This window comes from Prinia subflava, chromosome 27 (genome assembly GCF_021018805.1).
Source record: "Prinia subflava isolate CZ2003 ecotype Zambia chromosome 27, Cam_Psub_1.2, whole genome shotgun sequence".
Classification (NCBI taxonomy): Eukaryota; Metazoa; Chordata; class Aves; order Passeriformes; family Cisticolidae; genus Prinia; species Prinia subflava.
The window spans coordinates 816,486-833,935 of NC_086273.1; the positions used below are offsets into that span (position 1 = coordinate 816,486).

At 51.7% G+C, this 17,450-nt stretch overlaps 1 protein-coding gene and 1 long non-coding RNA gene across 2 annotated transcripts; both read left to right on the forward strand.

Annotated features, from left to right (window-relative positions):
- The first annotated feature begins 5,626 nt into the window (after positions 1-5,626).
- On the forward strand, positions 5,627-8,672 carry LOC134562296 (fibrous sheath CABYR-binding protein-like). Its single transcript, XM_063419681.1, has 4 exons — positions 5,627-6,581; positions 6,835-7,148; positions 7,898-8,021; positions 8,662-8,672. The coding sequence occupies exons 1-4, from the start codon at positions 5,663-5,665 to the stop codon at positions 8,670-8,672; spliced, it is 1,368 nt and encodes a 455-aa protein (XP_063275751.1). The 5' UTR covers positions 5,627-5,662.
- Positions 8,673-9,156: 484 nt separating this feature from the next.
- LOC134562389 (uncharacterized) lies at positions 9,157-10,408 on the forward strand. Its single transcript, XR_010083157.1, has 3 exons — positions 9,157-9,349; positions 9,703-9,816; positions 10,220-10,408. It is a non-coding gene; the product is annotated as an uncharacterized LOC134562389 (long non-coding RNA).
- Positions 10,409-17,450: the final 7,042 nt, after the last annotated feature.

Genomic DNA, 17,450 nt, shown 5'->3' on the forward strand with positions numbered 1-17,450 from the left:
TGTCCAAGTACTGAAGGAATGCTTTGGAAAGACTAGAGGACTGACCAAATCAGTCAAGGAGAGAGAGGGAGAGACTTGCTGCTGTGAGGAATGTGCTGTGTGCTCAGTCTGGGGCTGCAGCTGGACCTTGCAGCTGGAGCCTGCAGTCAGAGGTGAGCTAGGTGAAAGCCTACTGCCAGAGGCTGCAAGGAAACACTTGTAGTCATATTCTAGCAGGAAATACCCAGCAGTCAGAGTCTGCAAAGACACCTACAGTGGGAGTTTACTGCAGGAAAAGCCAGTGAGTAGAGTGAGGATGGCTGAGTTATTAGGAAGAATAACGCAGGACCTTTGCATATGATTGGATAAGAGTCTGTGTCCTGATCCATTTCTATCTCAAATGCGAAGTTTTCTGGGACAACTTTAATTGCATAGTGTGAATTGACTGATTTCATCATAGGCGTTATTCATAAGTTAATATTCTTGTACTTGTAGCTGGGTTTTCATATGCTCTACCATTTCTTTGTGTCATTATCTACAAGACACGCGTTGTTTTAGGATCTTTCTCCTTTTGTTCTCTAGTTGTTTATGCATCTCTTAGGCCAGACTGGCTCTGACTGGGCCCTCCACTGGCTCTGTGGTTTGACCCAGTGCTGTCTCATGACTTTGAAGTATTTTTCAGAGTTCCAAGAAACAATATCTGAGCTTCGTCCAAAGCCTCCTCTGCACTGATGGTATTGTGACCTTTACTCTTGCTAATCAGATGCATTCCCAGTGATTATTACAGAAGCACTCCAACAGTTTGCTGTGTTTAAAGCATCTCTATCCTGAAAAATTTTGGAGGGAACAGCTACTGGGTGATCAGTCTTTAACCCCAAGACCTTTATTCATAACTGCTATTCTTAAGAGCCTTGTTGTAAAACATGGTTAGGGAATTCTCTGCCAGGTAAAGCTTGGGTGGTAGCCAGGCCTTAGCTTTACCGGGATGGGGATTTGCCAACAAACCCAGATGTTTTCTGCATCAAAACTACATTTGAATCCCTTTGACCTGGCAATTGGAATTTCCAAACCTTACAGCTGGACCTATTTTTAAAATGAGCTTGGGAATTATTATCTGGAAATAATTATCCAAGTCCTTACTTGTCAGAGTCCAGGGCATCTCTCTGATCACCCTGAAGGATCTGGGACTTGAGCAGGAGGTTTGGAACCTGTACAGAGGGGTTTGGAATCTGTACAGGAGGGCTGGAAACCTTGGCACAGAGTCCAGGACTAATTACAAGTCTCAAGAGTGTGAAATGAGTAGTAGTCAGTTTATGACAGGGTGAAAAAGTAGAATTTTGGGGTTTCCTAGAATGGAGGCTGAAGAGCCAAGATGGAGGAGTCAGGGCATAGACCTGTTCTTTTTCCTTCTTGTTCTTGCCCTCCATCTTCTGCAGTGCTGGGTCACAAGGGATTGGTTTAGAGTAGAGGTGACATGCTTAGCATAAGTGATAGGTATTGGTAATTAATTTTAAATAAAGAATACGTTGTGGACAAGGGTTGGGTTAGAGGAATGGTACAAAAGGGCTGAGACCTCCCGACCTGGGGGGAGTCCCCTCGTGTTCTCTGCTGCAGCAAGAACCTTGGTGGAGCGCAGAAAGAACTATGAGATAAAAAAGAATAAACAACCTTGGAAAACCTGAACTGGCGACTCCTGACTTTTCTTCTGCTTCTGGCACGAGGTGTTTCAGAGGGCAAAAGACATTTTATCACCGATTCTCAGGGACGAGAATCCGAGACTCACTGAATCAAAGTTTGTCAGCTGTTTGCCAACTCTGGGGTGATGGGATGACACTGAGATTTTGGCGCTTCTTCATTGAAGACCAAAAGCTGGGTAGTTGTAAAAGTAAAGTCTTTTATTGCACGGCTAAACCAGTCTCATGAAGGCAAAGGTGTTACAGTTTGTGCCAGTATGCAGAAAGCCTTCTAGCACAAAGTCCCCATGTCCCAAGCACAAGTGGCAGCATCTTAGCAGCAGCAGTGACTGCACCTGTAATCTGTTTTCCATGAGCGTGCTAGCATTCTTAAAGCAGTGCATTTTATTCTATTTTGAACCAAGCGGATAGAAACACGAGTCTACTATTGCCTTGCTGGGCCTATCCTAAACTAAGATTAATTACAAAAGTAATTGTAATTTCTTACACTAATTCCACATATATAACTCTATCTTGTTCTATCTAGGAATGCTAGCAAGGCTATTTTGATTGTATTATCTCTAGAGTTTAGTCAACTTCGGAATAGGTAAAACTACTGAACTTTCAACTAGGTTTTAGGTCCTTTTCTTACGAACTAATTCAGCCTCTTATTTGCTTAAGGCACTTCAAAAATTCTCTACTTATTTAAAACTAAACTTGCATTTCTACCTCATGTCTGTGTGCCTTTATGTCTTTTAGTTTCTCTGAAGGTTGTAATTCAGCCCTCACATCTTTGAGCACCCCTGGGTCTGTGTGGATGGGGCCCAGAGGGATTTTGCATCCTGACAATGGTGCACTATCTTAGAGATTACTAATTACCCCATTTCACATCTGTTCATACTTATATCTATGATCTGAAATATTCCTGGTTGTTGGATCTGTATTATTCCTTGTTGCGGTAAACTTCTGCTTTCACTCTATTGTTTTATTTTGATGTTCCCTTCACGTTCATAGCAAGAAACATGCATGCTGGTTTTGAAACAAAAAGAAGAGGGAATTAGCTCATAAAGCATGTCTGAACCATGCTGTATTTATACAATTCTTTTTTTTTCAAATTTTTTAGTAAAGATCCTCAGTTGAATGTGCAAGGCCTAACTCATTCCCTAGCTGAAGGAGAAGAGAGTGCATGTGTTTTTATCATCAGCAGGTTCAAAGCAGTCACCTGTTCATTTGATCAGACATCAATTGCCTCTGAGAAAATGAGGCCCAGTGAGAAGGGAAATGACTTAATCACCACGCAGCCTTCGTAACCAGAACAGGAGCTAAAGTGGGATGCCAGAGCATGGCTGTGTCTGGAGACTTGCAGAGGCAACCTGCCAACAGAGGCCTCATGTCATTATCATGGTATTGTGTTCCTACTCATCTTCTTCAGCTATGCCCTGTTCCAGGCTCCCAAAAAGGACATTCAGTGAAGTCAAGGTCATCGCTTCCAGCTGATGCATTTCACCTGACCTAAATGGCACAATTGCTGAGTCTCAGCTATATGGACTTTGGAACAATGGTCAATTATTTCTATTTCCTTAAGAGACCCTGGACATTCTCTTTTACTTTCCTGTGTAGCAAAACCTTGTGTCAATGCCAGGATTGGATTTCATAAGTTTGGTGTGACACCGAGGCCAGAGAATCCCAGGCAGCTCCCACCCCAGCCCCGTGCCAAGAGTGGCTGCCCCGAACTGCTCGCAGTGCGAGTGGCAGTGCAGAGCAAAGCTGCTCTCTGCAGCTCCTGTGTATCGTCGGCATCTAGGCTCAAAGCAAGAGTCAGAGAAGGCTTTCTGAGAGATCTTTACTCTCCAAAGGATGGTGCAAGAGAGAGAGAGAGAACTGGGTCCCACGCTTAACTTTTAACCCGGGGGGCAGAGGGCTGGGGCAGGTACGTGAATGGCTCCAGGCTGAGACAGGGCAGGGTCAGGAGAAGGGCACAAAGGGACAGGGGAGGGGAAAACCTGGGGTAAAACCAAAACAAACCAAACACTGCAGGGATAACAAGAACAAACCATTGAGAGGACAACTTAGCAAAAACTTACCAAAAACCCACCACCACAATGGTGGTTTATAATTAGTCTTTTATGTTTCTTATCCCATTCCAAATAGATAACTGGTAATAGACACAAAAGAATGCAAATTGTTTTAAGATTAGAACATTTAAGCCTTTTTTAAAATATTGAAACAGCAGAGATGTTGCAGAAAGGTAAAAGACGTTATAAAGGAAAGGTCTTATGAAACATAGATTAGGCCCTGCTACTTTAGCAAATCAGCTAGCAATAGCTTGCAAGTTCCAAATTGAAAACTATTTTGAGAATGAGAAGTTTGTTAACACAAAAACCTATTTTTGGGGAAACAAATAAGTGCACCTGCCTAAATATTAGATCTGTTCCATGAGAACCCATAAAAGAAAAAATGTAAACCACCTGAATCTTACCACATACACACAAATGACCTTCTGACCAATAGATGAAGTAGCAAGAAAACTACCAGGCCAGTGGGTGTTGTGCACGAGGTCTGTGAAAACTGTACAAAATACAGCCAGCCCATTTCTAGGAAAACACCCCTGACTGCCATCTCTGCAAATGCAATTCCCACTTTCTAATTCCCTCTTCTGCAGCAAGGCCAGCAAAGGAGTCACTGCCAGCGCCAGAAACCAACTGCATACAGCAGTCACAACCCTGAAATATCAACTTCCTTACTTAACCTGCCCACTGGGAGCTCCCACAGAGAGACCTTTTGTCCAAGGATACCCACTGAAGAGCTCGAGGAGGGAGCAGTTTGAAACACAGCTCCTCCAGAGTTTAAACCTCCCTTTATCAAATGAGCACACACCAGCCTGTGCCAAAGGGAAAGCAGGCAGGAAAGAGAAGCTCCTCTCCCACAACACTAAGCTCTGGGCTCCCTTCTTTTCTGGCTGGAGAGCAGAGGCCATGGGCTAGTCCTCAATTTGGGAAGGATCCCTGGGAAATGGCCTGATCTGGGAGCCCAGCAGAGGGAAGTTCCCCAAAAGGTAGGAAAAGATTCTCTGGAAGGAATAGATTACGACAATACTTCTGCAGGGGAAAAAAATGAAGCATTTGAAAAATTCCCAGACAGAAATTTCTGGCCCAACATGACAACCCCAAAGTCTCTGATGTGTCAGGACACATCATTTGTGTCCGCCCCCAAAAGCACAATCAGCTCCCCAACAAGACTTTGAGGACAAACCTTCCCCCTTCACCTCTCCACACCAGCTCTAGGCAGTCTCTGTCCACTGCAAGATCTCCTTTGTCAGTCTGCATTGACAAGAGTTGGCTGCAGGAGGAATTTGCATTGGAAGTCTCCCCAGATGGGGGGCAAAAAAACCAGAAGCAATTCCTGAAGAAAGAAAAAGGCAACGCCACTTGGGAAGACACCAGCGCGAGTTCCCTACAGCTGTAGGCCTTTAATCCATTGCACAAAGTACATCCATCCATGGGGCAGCACTATTGACAATAGTGACAAAATTGCTGCCCCTTCCTGCTGCTGTTGCTGACTCCAAATCATGAGGAATGTGCCAACTCTGCTAAAGACACGCAGATATGGTGAGAAAAAACTGGCTAGTCCGCTGAGAAGGTGGCCAAAAGAATGCTTTCGAATCTCCCCTTTCCATCCTTTCCCCAGCCACGACAGAGGAATGTCCTTTTCCTCTGTCACCCACAGTGACCCAGGCCCAGGCTGCAGCGTGGGGGCAGAGTCCGCCACAGCTCGCAGAGCCCGCCCTCCCCAGGGCCTTCCCTTGCCGTGCCGTGCCGTGCCGTGCGGGGCCAGCCCGGGGAGCCCCCGGCCCCGCACGGAGCCCGCAGCCCCGGCTCCGCGGCGCTCGTCCCCGCCGGGTCCGGCCCGCGCCGGGCGCGCGCGGGGCCGAGCGCAGCGCCCCCCGCAGGCCGCGCGCCGCCGGCGCAGCCGCGGCCGTTGCGCCCCGGGCGTTGCGGCCACAGTCGGCGATGGAAGCCATGGAGGAGCTGCCGCTGCCCGCCGGGCTCCGCGCCCGCACCTTCCCCGCCAAGCTGTGGCGCCTGCTGAACAGCCCCCGCGTCCGCTCCCTGCGCTGGGACAGCCGCGCCCGGGGGCTGCTCGTAGACCGCTGCCTCTTCGAGCGGGAGCTGCTCAGCCCGGGCGGCGCCCAGGGGCCGGCCCCGGGCACCTTCAGGGCCACGCAGTTCCGCAGCTTCGTGCGCCAGCTCTACCGCTACGGCTTCCACAAGGTGCCGGGCTGGCTGGGCGCCGCTACGGCGGGCGATGCCGGCGCCTGGCTGCACTACAGCAACCCCTGGTTTCGCCGCGACCGCCCCGACCTCCTGCTCCGCATCAGGCGCCGGACCGCGGCCAACAGGCAGCGGCGGGCGGCAGGGCGGGAGGGGCGCTGCCCCCGGCCCTGCGGCTCCCGGCAGCTCCCCAGGGCGCGGCCGCTGCTGCCGGGCGGGCGGGACGGGCACAGGCGCTTCACGGCGCTGCCCGGAGAGCGGCCGCCGCTGCCGCCCGGGCGCCCGCCCAGCGCCTTCCTCCCACTGCACAGGGAGCGGGGCCCGGACGGGCGGGAGCTGCGCTGCCCCCGGCCCGGCCGCTTCCAGCAGCTGCCCCGGGAGCGGCCGCCGCTCGCCCGGCGCCCGCCCTGCGGCTTCCACCTGCTGCACAGGGACCGGCCGGGGCCGGCCCGGCGGGAGGGGCCGAGCCGCTTCCAGGAGCTCTACGGGGAGCGGCCGCTGCCCGCCCAGCGGGAGGTGCTCCGGGTCCCGCCCTGCCACTTCCTCGGCCTCCACGGGGAGCAGCTGCCTCCGCTCGACGGGGAGGAGCTCAGGATCCAGCCCTGCAGCTTCCCGCAGCTCCACGGGGAGCAGCAGCCCCCAGCCTGCAGGCCACCAGGTAGGAAAAGAGTTCTAGCCTTGCTTTTCCAAAAGGTCATGAGAAATGACCGTTTGAAGTATTCTTCCACGGTGCTCTGTCCTTCTAAGACAGAAAATGTCAAGCCTACTAGGAAGGGGCACCTAGAAAGTCCCAAGAGTCTCTGCCTGCTTTTCCTGGGTCCTTCCTGTGATGTTTGATCCAAGTCAGGAGTAGAGCTCTGTGTCCCAAAGCCACCTTTGGCAGCCTGACTCGCGTGTTTGAATTCTTGCAGCTGCTGCGGGCACTTCAGCCCCCAGTGCTCCAGCTGGCAGTGCTGGCTGTGCAGCACCAACAGCCTCCAGCTCAGTGCAGAGTGCACCTGTGAAAGAGGAGTCACCACCACTGGATCTGGGCCTTGAAGTGGAAAAAATGATCAGGGAGATCAGGAGATCCCTGTCTGAAAGGTCTCCAGCATCACTGGCCTCCAGCTCAGCACAGAGTGCACCTGCAGAAGAGGAGTCACCACCACTGGATCTCGGCCTTCAGGTGGAGAAGATGATCCGGGAGATCAGGAGCTCCCTGCCTGAAAGGTCTCCCTCTGCTCAGGTAACCCCCTTGGATGGGAATGAAAGAGGCTGGACTGAGAGCTTTTGAACATTTTTACACGGCTTAGAAGCAAAGGTTTCTTGAATTGAATTTTTTTCATTCTTAGTTATCTAATTTTTCTTGGTCATGTCTTTCGGGTTGGTTTTCTTTTCTACTCTCCAAATTTACAGATTTTTTTTCCTGGAAAATATGATCTTGGAAATACCCATGGTCCATAAATGTTTGCCTGGTTCCTACATCTGGGGCAGCAGCAGAGGGCTCCAAAAAGCACCACCTTGTGAAGGATTGTCTGAGCAGTTGGGTGGGGCTGGTGGGATTCCCAGGCAGAAATGTGTGCTTTGCCTGTGGGTTTGCAGCACAGCCCTGGGCAGTGCTGGAGCGAGCTCTGCCCCTTGCTGACAGCCACGCTGGTAACAAAGAGAGCCCCTGGCTTTGTGCTGGCTGATTTCTTACAGCTCGTGGGATAAGCCAGGCTCAGAGCGTGAGGGCATGTCTCCTCACTTGGTGTCTTCTGGTTTTCTGCATTCACGTTTTGCCTCCAAGGTCGTTTTGGAACAGCTTCAGTTTCACTTGGCCACCCAAATCCTGAGTTGAAAAGGCTTGTCACGTGAACCATGTGGGCAGTGAGGCAGTGGGCCTGTGTTCCATGGCCTTTGGGAGTGGAGAAGAACAGTTACTGTATCCCTGATGTGATTCCAAGAAACCCCTGAGTCATCTTTGGGTTCCTCTCTTACTTTTTCTCTTTCAAGGGGAATCTTAATGTTGCCCCTGAGCCTTCAGGAGAGGAGGACACTGTGAACAGGGCTGCAGCAGAGGAAGCTTCATCTGGCACCGAGAGCTGCAGGAACAGTTCCCCAGAGCCCGAGGAGCCTGGTAAGGAGAGAGCTCACACTGGTTTAGAGAGGTGTGAGATGGCTGCTCTGAGCCTGCCTGGCACAGGAAGGGAGATCAGAAGAGCTGAGTTCTTGTGTGCAGGGCTGGTGCTTCCTGGTGCCTTTAGTTCCAATCCTGCACTGGCACAAGCTCCCCGAGCCCTGCCCTCTCCACGCTTCTCCAGAGGCTCTGACACTGAGTCCTCTGCTGGGGCAGGAGAGCAGGGACCAAACCTGACCTTGTGGGAGCTGTGTCACCAACCCACGTGTCCCAGTTTGGGTTGTAACTCAGCTGACAGCACCCTTCAGCTTCAGCCATTTCAGCCAGGACTGAGGCCTCTCTGTCAGCCCAGAGCAAGAACAGGGCTGGGCTTCTTTGGGGGAGCTGGGACTGTCTGTGATTCCAGCTCTTGTGGATGCCATTTGCACTGCAAGTGCTAAGAATATCGAGACACTTCAATGTTTTACACAGTTTTGGAAACTTGGAAGGATCCCTGTTCTCTGAAGAGCAGGCTTCAAATTCCCAAGTGAGAGTCTGCCTTGCAGGCCATCTTTTACAGTCCCTGATAGAAGGACAATTGCTGCCCAAGGGAAAGGTGCACAAGGGCCAATATTGACTCGGTGTTCTCTTTTCTTCCCAGATCCCGTGTGATCGACCTCTCCTGGAGGGGTGCCCTGCATGGCAGGAAGGGACAGAGGGAGAGCCTGTGACTAGCAGGCAGGTAGAATCCCTCTGTCTATTCTGATGTGTTTACAATCATATACTTACATTTATATATCTATATGATTGTTATTTCTTTAATATATTTATAGATATACTATAGATATTCAGAGATAGGTATTTAGACATATATATAGCTATATGTATATAAATATACAATATATTTTTATATATAGACAGTTGTGTTCGTATGCCCATAGAGTTATAGACCATAGAGGTGATATTTTATATATATACATATATTTTAATTTGTATAGTTGTAGTCATGTATGGATAGTTATAGATATACAGAATGACACCTATCTATAGGGATAATTACATTTATATATATATAGTTATATTTATAAATGTGCATAGTTATATTCTTGTAGCTACATGGGTGTTTAGATACATTGGTTAGTATCTGTATAGCTATAGGCCAGTTTTTAACCTCTTTCCCTCTCTCCCTTCTTGCTTTTCCCCCTGTGCCCCTGTGTCCCCTGTCCCTGTGCTGGTCCGAGCTGGCGGCCGGGCCGGGCAGAGCAGCAGTTCCAGCCCCGGGTGTCCCTGGAGCGGTGGGAGCTGCCGGTGGCCCCAGGCAGGGTCCCCTGAGGAGCTGCTGAAGGACGGTGAGACAGAGGGGCCTGAGGGGGCTGAGGAGGCGCTGACGCTGCAGGGACGGTGACCTTGGGGTGCTGGGGACACTGAGGGCTGTGGGGGAGCAGAGGGCCATGGTGGCACTGAGGGCACAGGGAAGGGGCACAGGCTGAGGGGTGGTGGGTGTGAGGGCCCGGGATGGCTCAGAAGGGATTGAGTGGGGTGAGAGGACTGTGAGGGGCTGCAGAAACTGAAGGGGCCGGGGCTTTGCTGAGGGGACGGTGGGGCTGAGGGGATGGAGGGGCCAGCAGGGAGCACAGAGGGCTCCGGGCCTGCAGCTGTGCCGGCCTCGGGAGCAATTGCAGAGCCTCCCCTTTTGCCACAGCTGCCCTGCAGAGCCTGAGGACAGGCGGAGACTGGCAGGAGGCAGCAGGGAGAAGCTGCAGGCCGGCAGCAGGAGCAGGGAGCAGGGAGCTGCTGCTGCCAGCCGAGAGGCCGGGTGAGGCCGCAGGGCCGCTGAGGCCGGCTGGGGCTGAGGGTGGCGCGGGCTTTGGCCGTGGGCAGTGCCCGGCGGGGCAGGAGCGGGCCCTGCCCGTGCTGGGGCTGCTCAGCGCAGCTGCCCCGGCCGGCACAGGGGCTGTCCTGGGCAAGGCAGCTGTGCCGGCAGGGCCCGGCAGCTGTGCCGGCCGTGCCGGGCTGCCGGCGGCTGCGGGACAGCCCCGCCGCGGCTGCGCTCACCACAGCCCGGCCCGCTCGGCTGCTGCTTCTTTCCAACCCTCCTGGGGAGGCGCTGGGCTTGGCCCTGCCCTGACTGAAGGGCAGGGGCTGCCAAGGGAAACGTGCCCATCCTCACTCGGGGCTCCCTTTGCTTCCCACATGTCCCCTCTGCTGTCCCTGTCCAGGAGAGCTGCTCTGCACGGGAGGAAGCAAGGACGGAGGGAAAGGCTTTGAAGATGGGGCGCTGGAATCCCTCTGCTTCGCGTTCTATTTAAAGATCTATGGACTTGAACATAGAGAGGGATAATGATATGGATATTCATATATCTGGGTTTCTATTTGTATAGGAATATTTCTATATGTATATTGTTATGTTTATGACTGTATGGTATGTGTGTATGTATGTATGTGTGTACATATATGCGTACATGTTTGTAATTACATGTACGTGTGTATATGTATCTAAGTATATGTATATATAACCATATAACTATGTTGTTCTATCTGTGTTTAGTTCTATTTTTTATGTATACAGTAGGTATTTCTATTGTTGTAGTTATATAGCTCTTTAAATAGGTATATTAGTATTTGTATAAGTAAATATCTCTATTTTTATATTTACATATGTGTATTGATTTATTTCTTGATGTAATTCTATTTACATATGTGTGGAGATTTGTGTTGATTCAGTTCTTTATAGAGGATTATTTAGATAGAGTACTGATATTTTTTTATTCCTAGATGGGCTTTAAGCTTGGATTAATATGTAATAAATTAAGTTGTTAAACAACTAATTGATCTTTGTGTATAGTGAGGTTTAGAGGTTTTAGAGGTTAGCAATAAATTAAGCTTTTGTTAACTGAAAATGGTCTTTGTATACTTTTATATAGCAGTGTTGTAAAAATGTAATAAATTCCTTTTTTAACTTTAATTGAGATCAGCATAGATGTATATCGTCAGCGCGGGTGTAGTAATTTGTAATAAATTACATTTTTCATGTGAAATCAATTCTTGTGTATTTGTCGTTCAGCAGTGCAGCTGTAGGTATCTGCACAAAATTACAATTGTCAGCTGGGATGGGTGTTTTGTGATTTGTGCTATCCAGAGCAGTGAGCAGATGTAAATGCTGGAGGATTTTGGCCATGGGATTCTCCATCCATGCCCAGCACATCATCCCCTTGCCCTCAGGCTGGGCAAGGAAAGCGCAGATTTGGGATGGCAGCAGAGCCACACGTTGGCTCAGAACTCGCTGCAAAGGCTGCTGAGAAAACTCCGGGACTGCACGGAGCGTACAGCTCCAACCAGAGCCCCCGGGGAGGACAAATCCACCCCATGGCACGGGCAGCTCTTGAGGAAGCGCTCCAAGTGTCCCCTGAAGGTCATCCTGGAGCCCAGAAGCCAACAGGGATCCTGAGCCAGCCCCGCTGCCTTTGGCAGCCCTTGGGCAAATGAGCTGCAGCCAGGGGGAGGCAGCAGTGACTGTGGCTGCTGCAGGCTGGGCATGCAGGAAGGGCCATGGACACTTGTGCTGAGATGCTCCAGGATCCAGAAGGGTGGGGGACAACTGGGAAGCAAAATGTTCTCCCAGGCACTGCAAGGATGGAAGCCCTTGGTGGGAAGTTCCCTGGAGGAACTCCCAGGGCAGCTGCTGCTGGGATCAGCAGGAGCAGAAGGCAGCAGGATCTGCTCCTTTTCCTGGCTCTGTGCGCAGGGCACAGGCTGGGATGGCCCCTGCTCCCACAGAGCCCTTGCCCGTGGAGGCTGCAGGGTAAAAGCAATCCCATGGCAAAGAGAGGCTTGGCAGCTGAAGCCCACTGCCCTTGTGTTTGGGGCTTGAATGGCTCTCCTGCCAAAGCACAGCAGGGAACCAGGGCTTGGGGAGGCAGAGCCTTTAGAGGGAAAGAGAGATCAGGCACTGACATGCCTGAAACTCCTTCAGCTCGATTCTTTTGTAGAAGGAGAAATAAGCCAGCTGGGCAGAGGCACATGCAGTTCTTTGAAAAAACATGGTGTCTAACCAGTCCTGTGGGAGAAGAAAAATAGGCAGCAACCTTGCCTTGTTTTCATGGCCTGCATCTTCTGCAGAGGAGACAATGGGATGGACAGGAGGGGAGGAATAACTGTGATAACCCAGTCTGCCTTGCTGTGTCCTGATATACTTTGTAGCAGTGAACATTAGAGGTAATGCCAGATTGGTATTTAGCATCAGGGCACACTTCTGCTTCATTGCAAACCTGCCTCAGTGTGGAGAAAATCAGCTTAATTTATTGTCAGTTTAAGTAGATGTGGTGAGAAACCCTTAAATGCATTAAAACAGGTTTTCTAATCTCATCATTCAAAGGGAATTTTGTGTTGCGTTTTCTTCATTGTTTGCACAACATTTTTGAATTTTTCTGTTTCCTTCAGGGAGGTATCCATTAGTGACTGAAAAATAAAAAAGGGTTTATGGCATTCATTCTCTTTTAACACAGATTTGCACTAAGCTGCTGCTTGAACTTAGTAAGGAGAATGATAGATTTTCTTGAGTTATGCAGTGTGGAATAAATGGTGTAGAACAGCCACAATCGCAGCTGTAAGAACAGCCTGTTCTTGGTCTCAACAGGACATTGTGTACATGAAAGCACCACAATCTTAATGATTCACCTCGTAGGTAAAACCAGAATGGTTCATGGTGTAAAACTACCAGGTGATGGAAAGAACCAGTGTCCCAGGGCTGGGGCAGAAGCGTGGGAGTCCAAGGCTTGGAAAAGGAGCTGTCAAAGGCAGCCCAAGGTGCAGGCAGGCATTTGGCTCAAGGCAAGAGGGAGCTCGCACTGCCAGCACGGGAAGGGGCTGCAGGCAAAGGAGCTGCCGGCGGCAGGGAGCAGCTCCTGCTGTCACTGCAGGGAAGGACTGGCAGCAGGCAGGAGCAGCGGGCACATTGCTGATGGACAGCTGTCAGTTTGAGAGGCCAACCGAGCACCAAGAGAGGCTGCTGCTTGTTGTAAAAGGAGTTTATGACATGGCTACATCAGTCTCACAAAGGTCAGAGGGTTACAGTCCGTGCCATCATGCAAAATGCCTTCTAGCACAGAGTGCCCATGTCCCAAGCACAAGCAGCAGCAGCAGCAGCCCTGATACAATGCATTCTATTCATAAATCATCCCACCAGCTACAAACACGATGCTATCACTGTCTTTTTGCACCTGTCCTGGTCTAACACAGTTGTGCCACAATGGTCATCATTTCTCACACAAGGCCTCCACCTACAGCCCATCTATTCTGTCTGGCAATGTTAGCAGCGCTATGTTATGATTATGTCATGTCTAGGACTTAGTTAACTTTGTACAAAGTGATGCTGCTGAACTTTAAACTGGACTTTAGGGCTTTTCTATTAACTAATACAGCCTCCTATTTGCTGAGGGCACTTCAGGCCTATTTTTACTCACCTAAAACTAAAACTTATATTCCCACTTGATGTCTGTGTGACTTTATGTATTGCCAGTTTCTCCGAGGGTTTCAAACCAACCCCTGCATTCTTTTCTGCCTTGAAGCCTGTGTGCAGAGGGCCCTGGGAGATTTCTATCTGCTCTCCAACAGGGCTGGGACATGACTCCATGGGTCTGTTCTCCCCTGGTTCCCAGGTCTCCACACAGTGCAGGTGGTTTCCAGCTGTGACCTCCTGTCCAACGGAGCCTCCATGGATCCCACAGGAACGGCTACGACGGGTGGGATTTCACCTCCTTCCAGCTGGGATCCGGGAGCTTTGCAGTGTCTGACAGTGCCACCTGGATCAGCCAGAGGTGCTGGGAATCCAAAGGGACCATTGTGGAACAGATGAAGCATTACCTGGGACACACCTGTGTGGAATGGCCCCAAAATACAATACAGATATGGTTGGGAGGCTCTAGAGCACAAAGGTGGGTGTGGGAGGGGAAGGGGAATTCCTATGGGAAAATGGGGGGACTTGGGAATGCAGGAATTCCCATGGAATTTCCATGGCTGGATCTCACTCTCATCCCATTCCAGTGAGAATTCCATGGATGGATCTCCTCCTTACCCACTGCCATGAGAATTCCATGGGGAAATGATTTGAATCGATGACCAATCCAATAACAGCAGTGAGATGAGAAGAAATCCATGCTGAGATTCCATGGGACACAAATCCCAATCCTTTCCCCAGGCTGGCTCTGTTGTGCCCATGGCAGCACCAGGGGAGTGCCCTGTCCCTGCCCTGAGCCCAGCACGAGCCTTTCCTTGGGTGTTCTCTGCCCTGCCCAGGGCAGGAAGGCACTGCCGGAGTGGCTTTAGTAACCCTGGGCACCTGGTTGGGCCCCAGCCACTGCAGGTGGCTCCTTGGGAATGTCCAAGAGCAAAGCTTCAAGGAAACAACAGTTTCTGGAGGGGATTCTCCCTCCTTGGCCTGTGCTGGGAGCCCAAGGGCAACAGCCCGGGCACAACAGCTCAGAGTGCTGGAGCTCAGTGTCCCTGGGCCAGGCCTTGTTCCCTGGCTGTCCCCTGTCCCTCAGCTGTCCCCTGTCCCTCAGCTGTCCCCTGTCCCTCAGCTCTGTGGGGCCAGGGGTGGCAGCAGGACCCGGGGCAGCCCTGGGGAAGAACAACCCTGAGCCCCAGCTGGGCCAGTTCCCCCAGGGGGCCCAGGTCACTCCCAGCATGGGCCCTGTGGCTCCCAGTCATTCCCAGTATGACCCCACTGTGATCCCAGCATGGTGCCAGGTGTTCCCATTCATTCCTACTATAGACCCAGGCACTCCCAGTACAGTTCCTGTTACCCCCAGCATGATCACAGTCACTCCCACTATGGCTCCAGTCCTTCCCACTATGATTCCAGTATGATCCCAGTCACTCCCAAATACTCCCAATATTATTCCAGTAACTTCCTTTATGTGATCCCAGTCACTCCCAGTATATCCCAATTGCCCCTAGTGTGTTTCCACTCACCCCTAATATCTCCCACATGATTGCAGTTGCTCACAGCCACTCCCAGTCACCTCCAGCATGATTCCAGTCCCTCCCTGTATATCCCCGTTGCCCTAACATTGTCCCACTTGCCCTCAGCCTGCTCCCAGTCACTTCCAGTATGATCCCAGAAGGACCCCAGTCATCCTCACTGTGGTGCCAGTTGCTCCATGTATGATCCCAGTTGTCCCCAGCATGGTCCCATTTCCTCCCAGTGTGATCCCAGTTACCTCTAGCACAGACTCGGTTACCCCCAATATGATCCTATTCTGATGCCATCATGATCCCAGTTGCTCCCACTTCCTCCCAGTCTGATCCCAGTTGCTCTCAGTGGCCCCTAGCAGAGACCCTGTCATTCCAAGTATGATCCCAGTACGAGTCCATTATGATCGCAGTCTCTCCCAGCACAGTCCCAGTGTACACCCAGTCACTCTCAGTGTGTTCCCAGTCACCCCCAGTATGGTCACAGACACTCCCAGTATATCCCAGTTTCCCTCAGCATACTCACAGTCATTCCCAGTCACATCCACGTGGCCCAGTAAGGTTCCAGTTTCCACCAGTATGATCCCAGTCACTGTCAGTTTAATCCCAGTATATCCCAGTTGATCCCACAATCATCCCTGTTGCCCAGTCCTGGTCCTGCTGGGCCCCAGTGTGGAAAAGGCATATTGTGTGGCTCTACGCAGATATTTACTATATGTGATATGCTAGGTAAAAAATTATGCTGCAATAACATTTGAATAATATAGTGAATGTAGTTTTGTAATTAACATTAAGCTTTAGAAGCTATGTGTGTGTGGTATTCTTTTTAGCTCAAGAAAGAGAGAAAATAATCAAGAATTCTTTGCACAGAGATAACGGTTGCAGAGACTTTAAATTTTCTAGTGAAGAAGAATTTATGGCCTTTTCTTATCAACAAAAAAAGAAAACTCTTCAAGGACCAATACACTTACAGGCGCCTGGAGATTAACAGAAAACTTTTGTGACATGAACCAGCTGAGATTACATGTTTTAAATAACATATGCATAGTCATGAGGACGATCCTCAAAAGAGAGGGATTTTTTCCCTAGTTTTTTGCCTTCTCCTGACTAGCCTTTGTCCGGAACAGGGAGGGCCGCAGCCTGGGCTGCCTCTCTATGTTTATTGTCTCATAAAGTGTCCTACTCTAAATTGATTAACTTTTTTATTGTATTTATATTACTATTTTTTATAACTATTATTATATTTTTATTAAATTCCTAAAAATCCCAAAAGCGAGTGATTGGCATTTATTACACCAGTGTGCTCTGATCCTGCTCCCAGTGGGTGCCAGTCCTGGGCCTGGTGTATGCTGGTGTATCCTGGTGTATCCCGGTGTACCCCAGTGTAACCCGACTTATGCCGGTGTCCCAGTCCACCCCAGCCTGTCCCAGTCCATCCCGGTCCCTTCCCAGCAGCCGCCGCCCTTTCCCGGATCCTGCCCCTCCGGCCCCGGAGCTGCCTCCGGACGCCCCCCCAAGACGCTGCCGGGGCTCGGGGGCTTCGTCTTGGGCTCCGTCTGCCGGGGCTGGGGCTCGGCCTCCGCTGTGGGAGAAGGTGAGGGGGGTCCCTGGGGGCCGTGTCCCCCGGTCGGAGCGCGTGTGACTCTCCCCCCATGTCCCCCCATGCCGGGGTCACCCCCTTTTATCTGCCCACAGCTCCTGACCCAGCTCCTGCTCCACCCTGGGAGGGGCTTTGGGGAGTCCTCCTGGCACCCCCTGGAATCCCCATTCCTGGGCACTGGGACCCCACCCTGCACCCCCTTATCCTGCACTGACACCCCCCTGCACCCCCTTTCCCGGGGATCCTCCTCTCCCAGCCCCTGCATCCCCTGTTTCGCTCAGCCCGGGGACCCCCGGACCCCCATTCCCGGCCAGCCCGAAGCACCGCACCCCCGGCCTCCCTTTCCTGGGAAAGCCGAGCTGGGCGCGGGGCTCCGCAGCCGCTCGGGGATTGATGATCACCCGAAGGAAAGGGAGAGAACAGGAGAGAGCCAGAGCAGGCCATTGGCAATCAGGGATGGCAGTCCCAGCGCCCAGTCCTGCTCCGCCGGGGCCGGGAGCCGCAGCCGCAGGAAAAAAAGGATCCGCTGCTCCCGGTGCTTGCCGGTCTTTGGCCGAAGGCAGGGGGCTCCAGGCTGGCTTTGAGCGCAGGCCCCGGGAGCTGAGCACAGCCCGGCCCGGGGGTCCCGCAGTGCGTGGCCGAGGAGGGTCCCGGGGGATGCCAGGAGGGGATCCCGGGGAATTCCCTGGAATTCCGCCCTGCCCTCCCCCCGCGCTCCCTCGGGCACTTTCGCTGCCGCCTGCCCCGCCCTGCGCCGCCGGGATCTGCCCAGAGACCGGAGACGTCACTGAACACCCGCGCTGCCATTGGCGGGCAGCAAAGAGCGGCGCCAATGGCGGGGCCGGAGGCGGCTCTGGGGGCGGGGCCGGGGCTGTGGG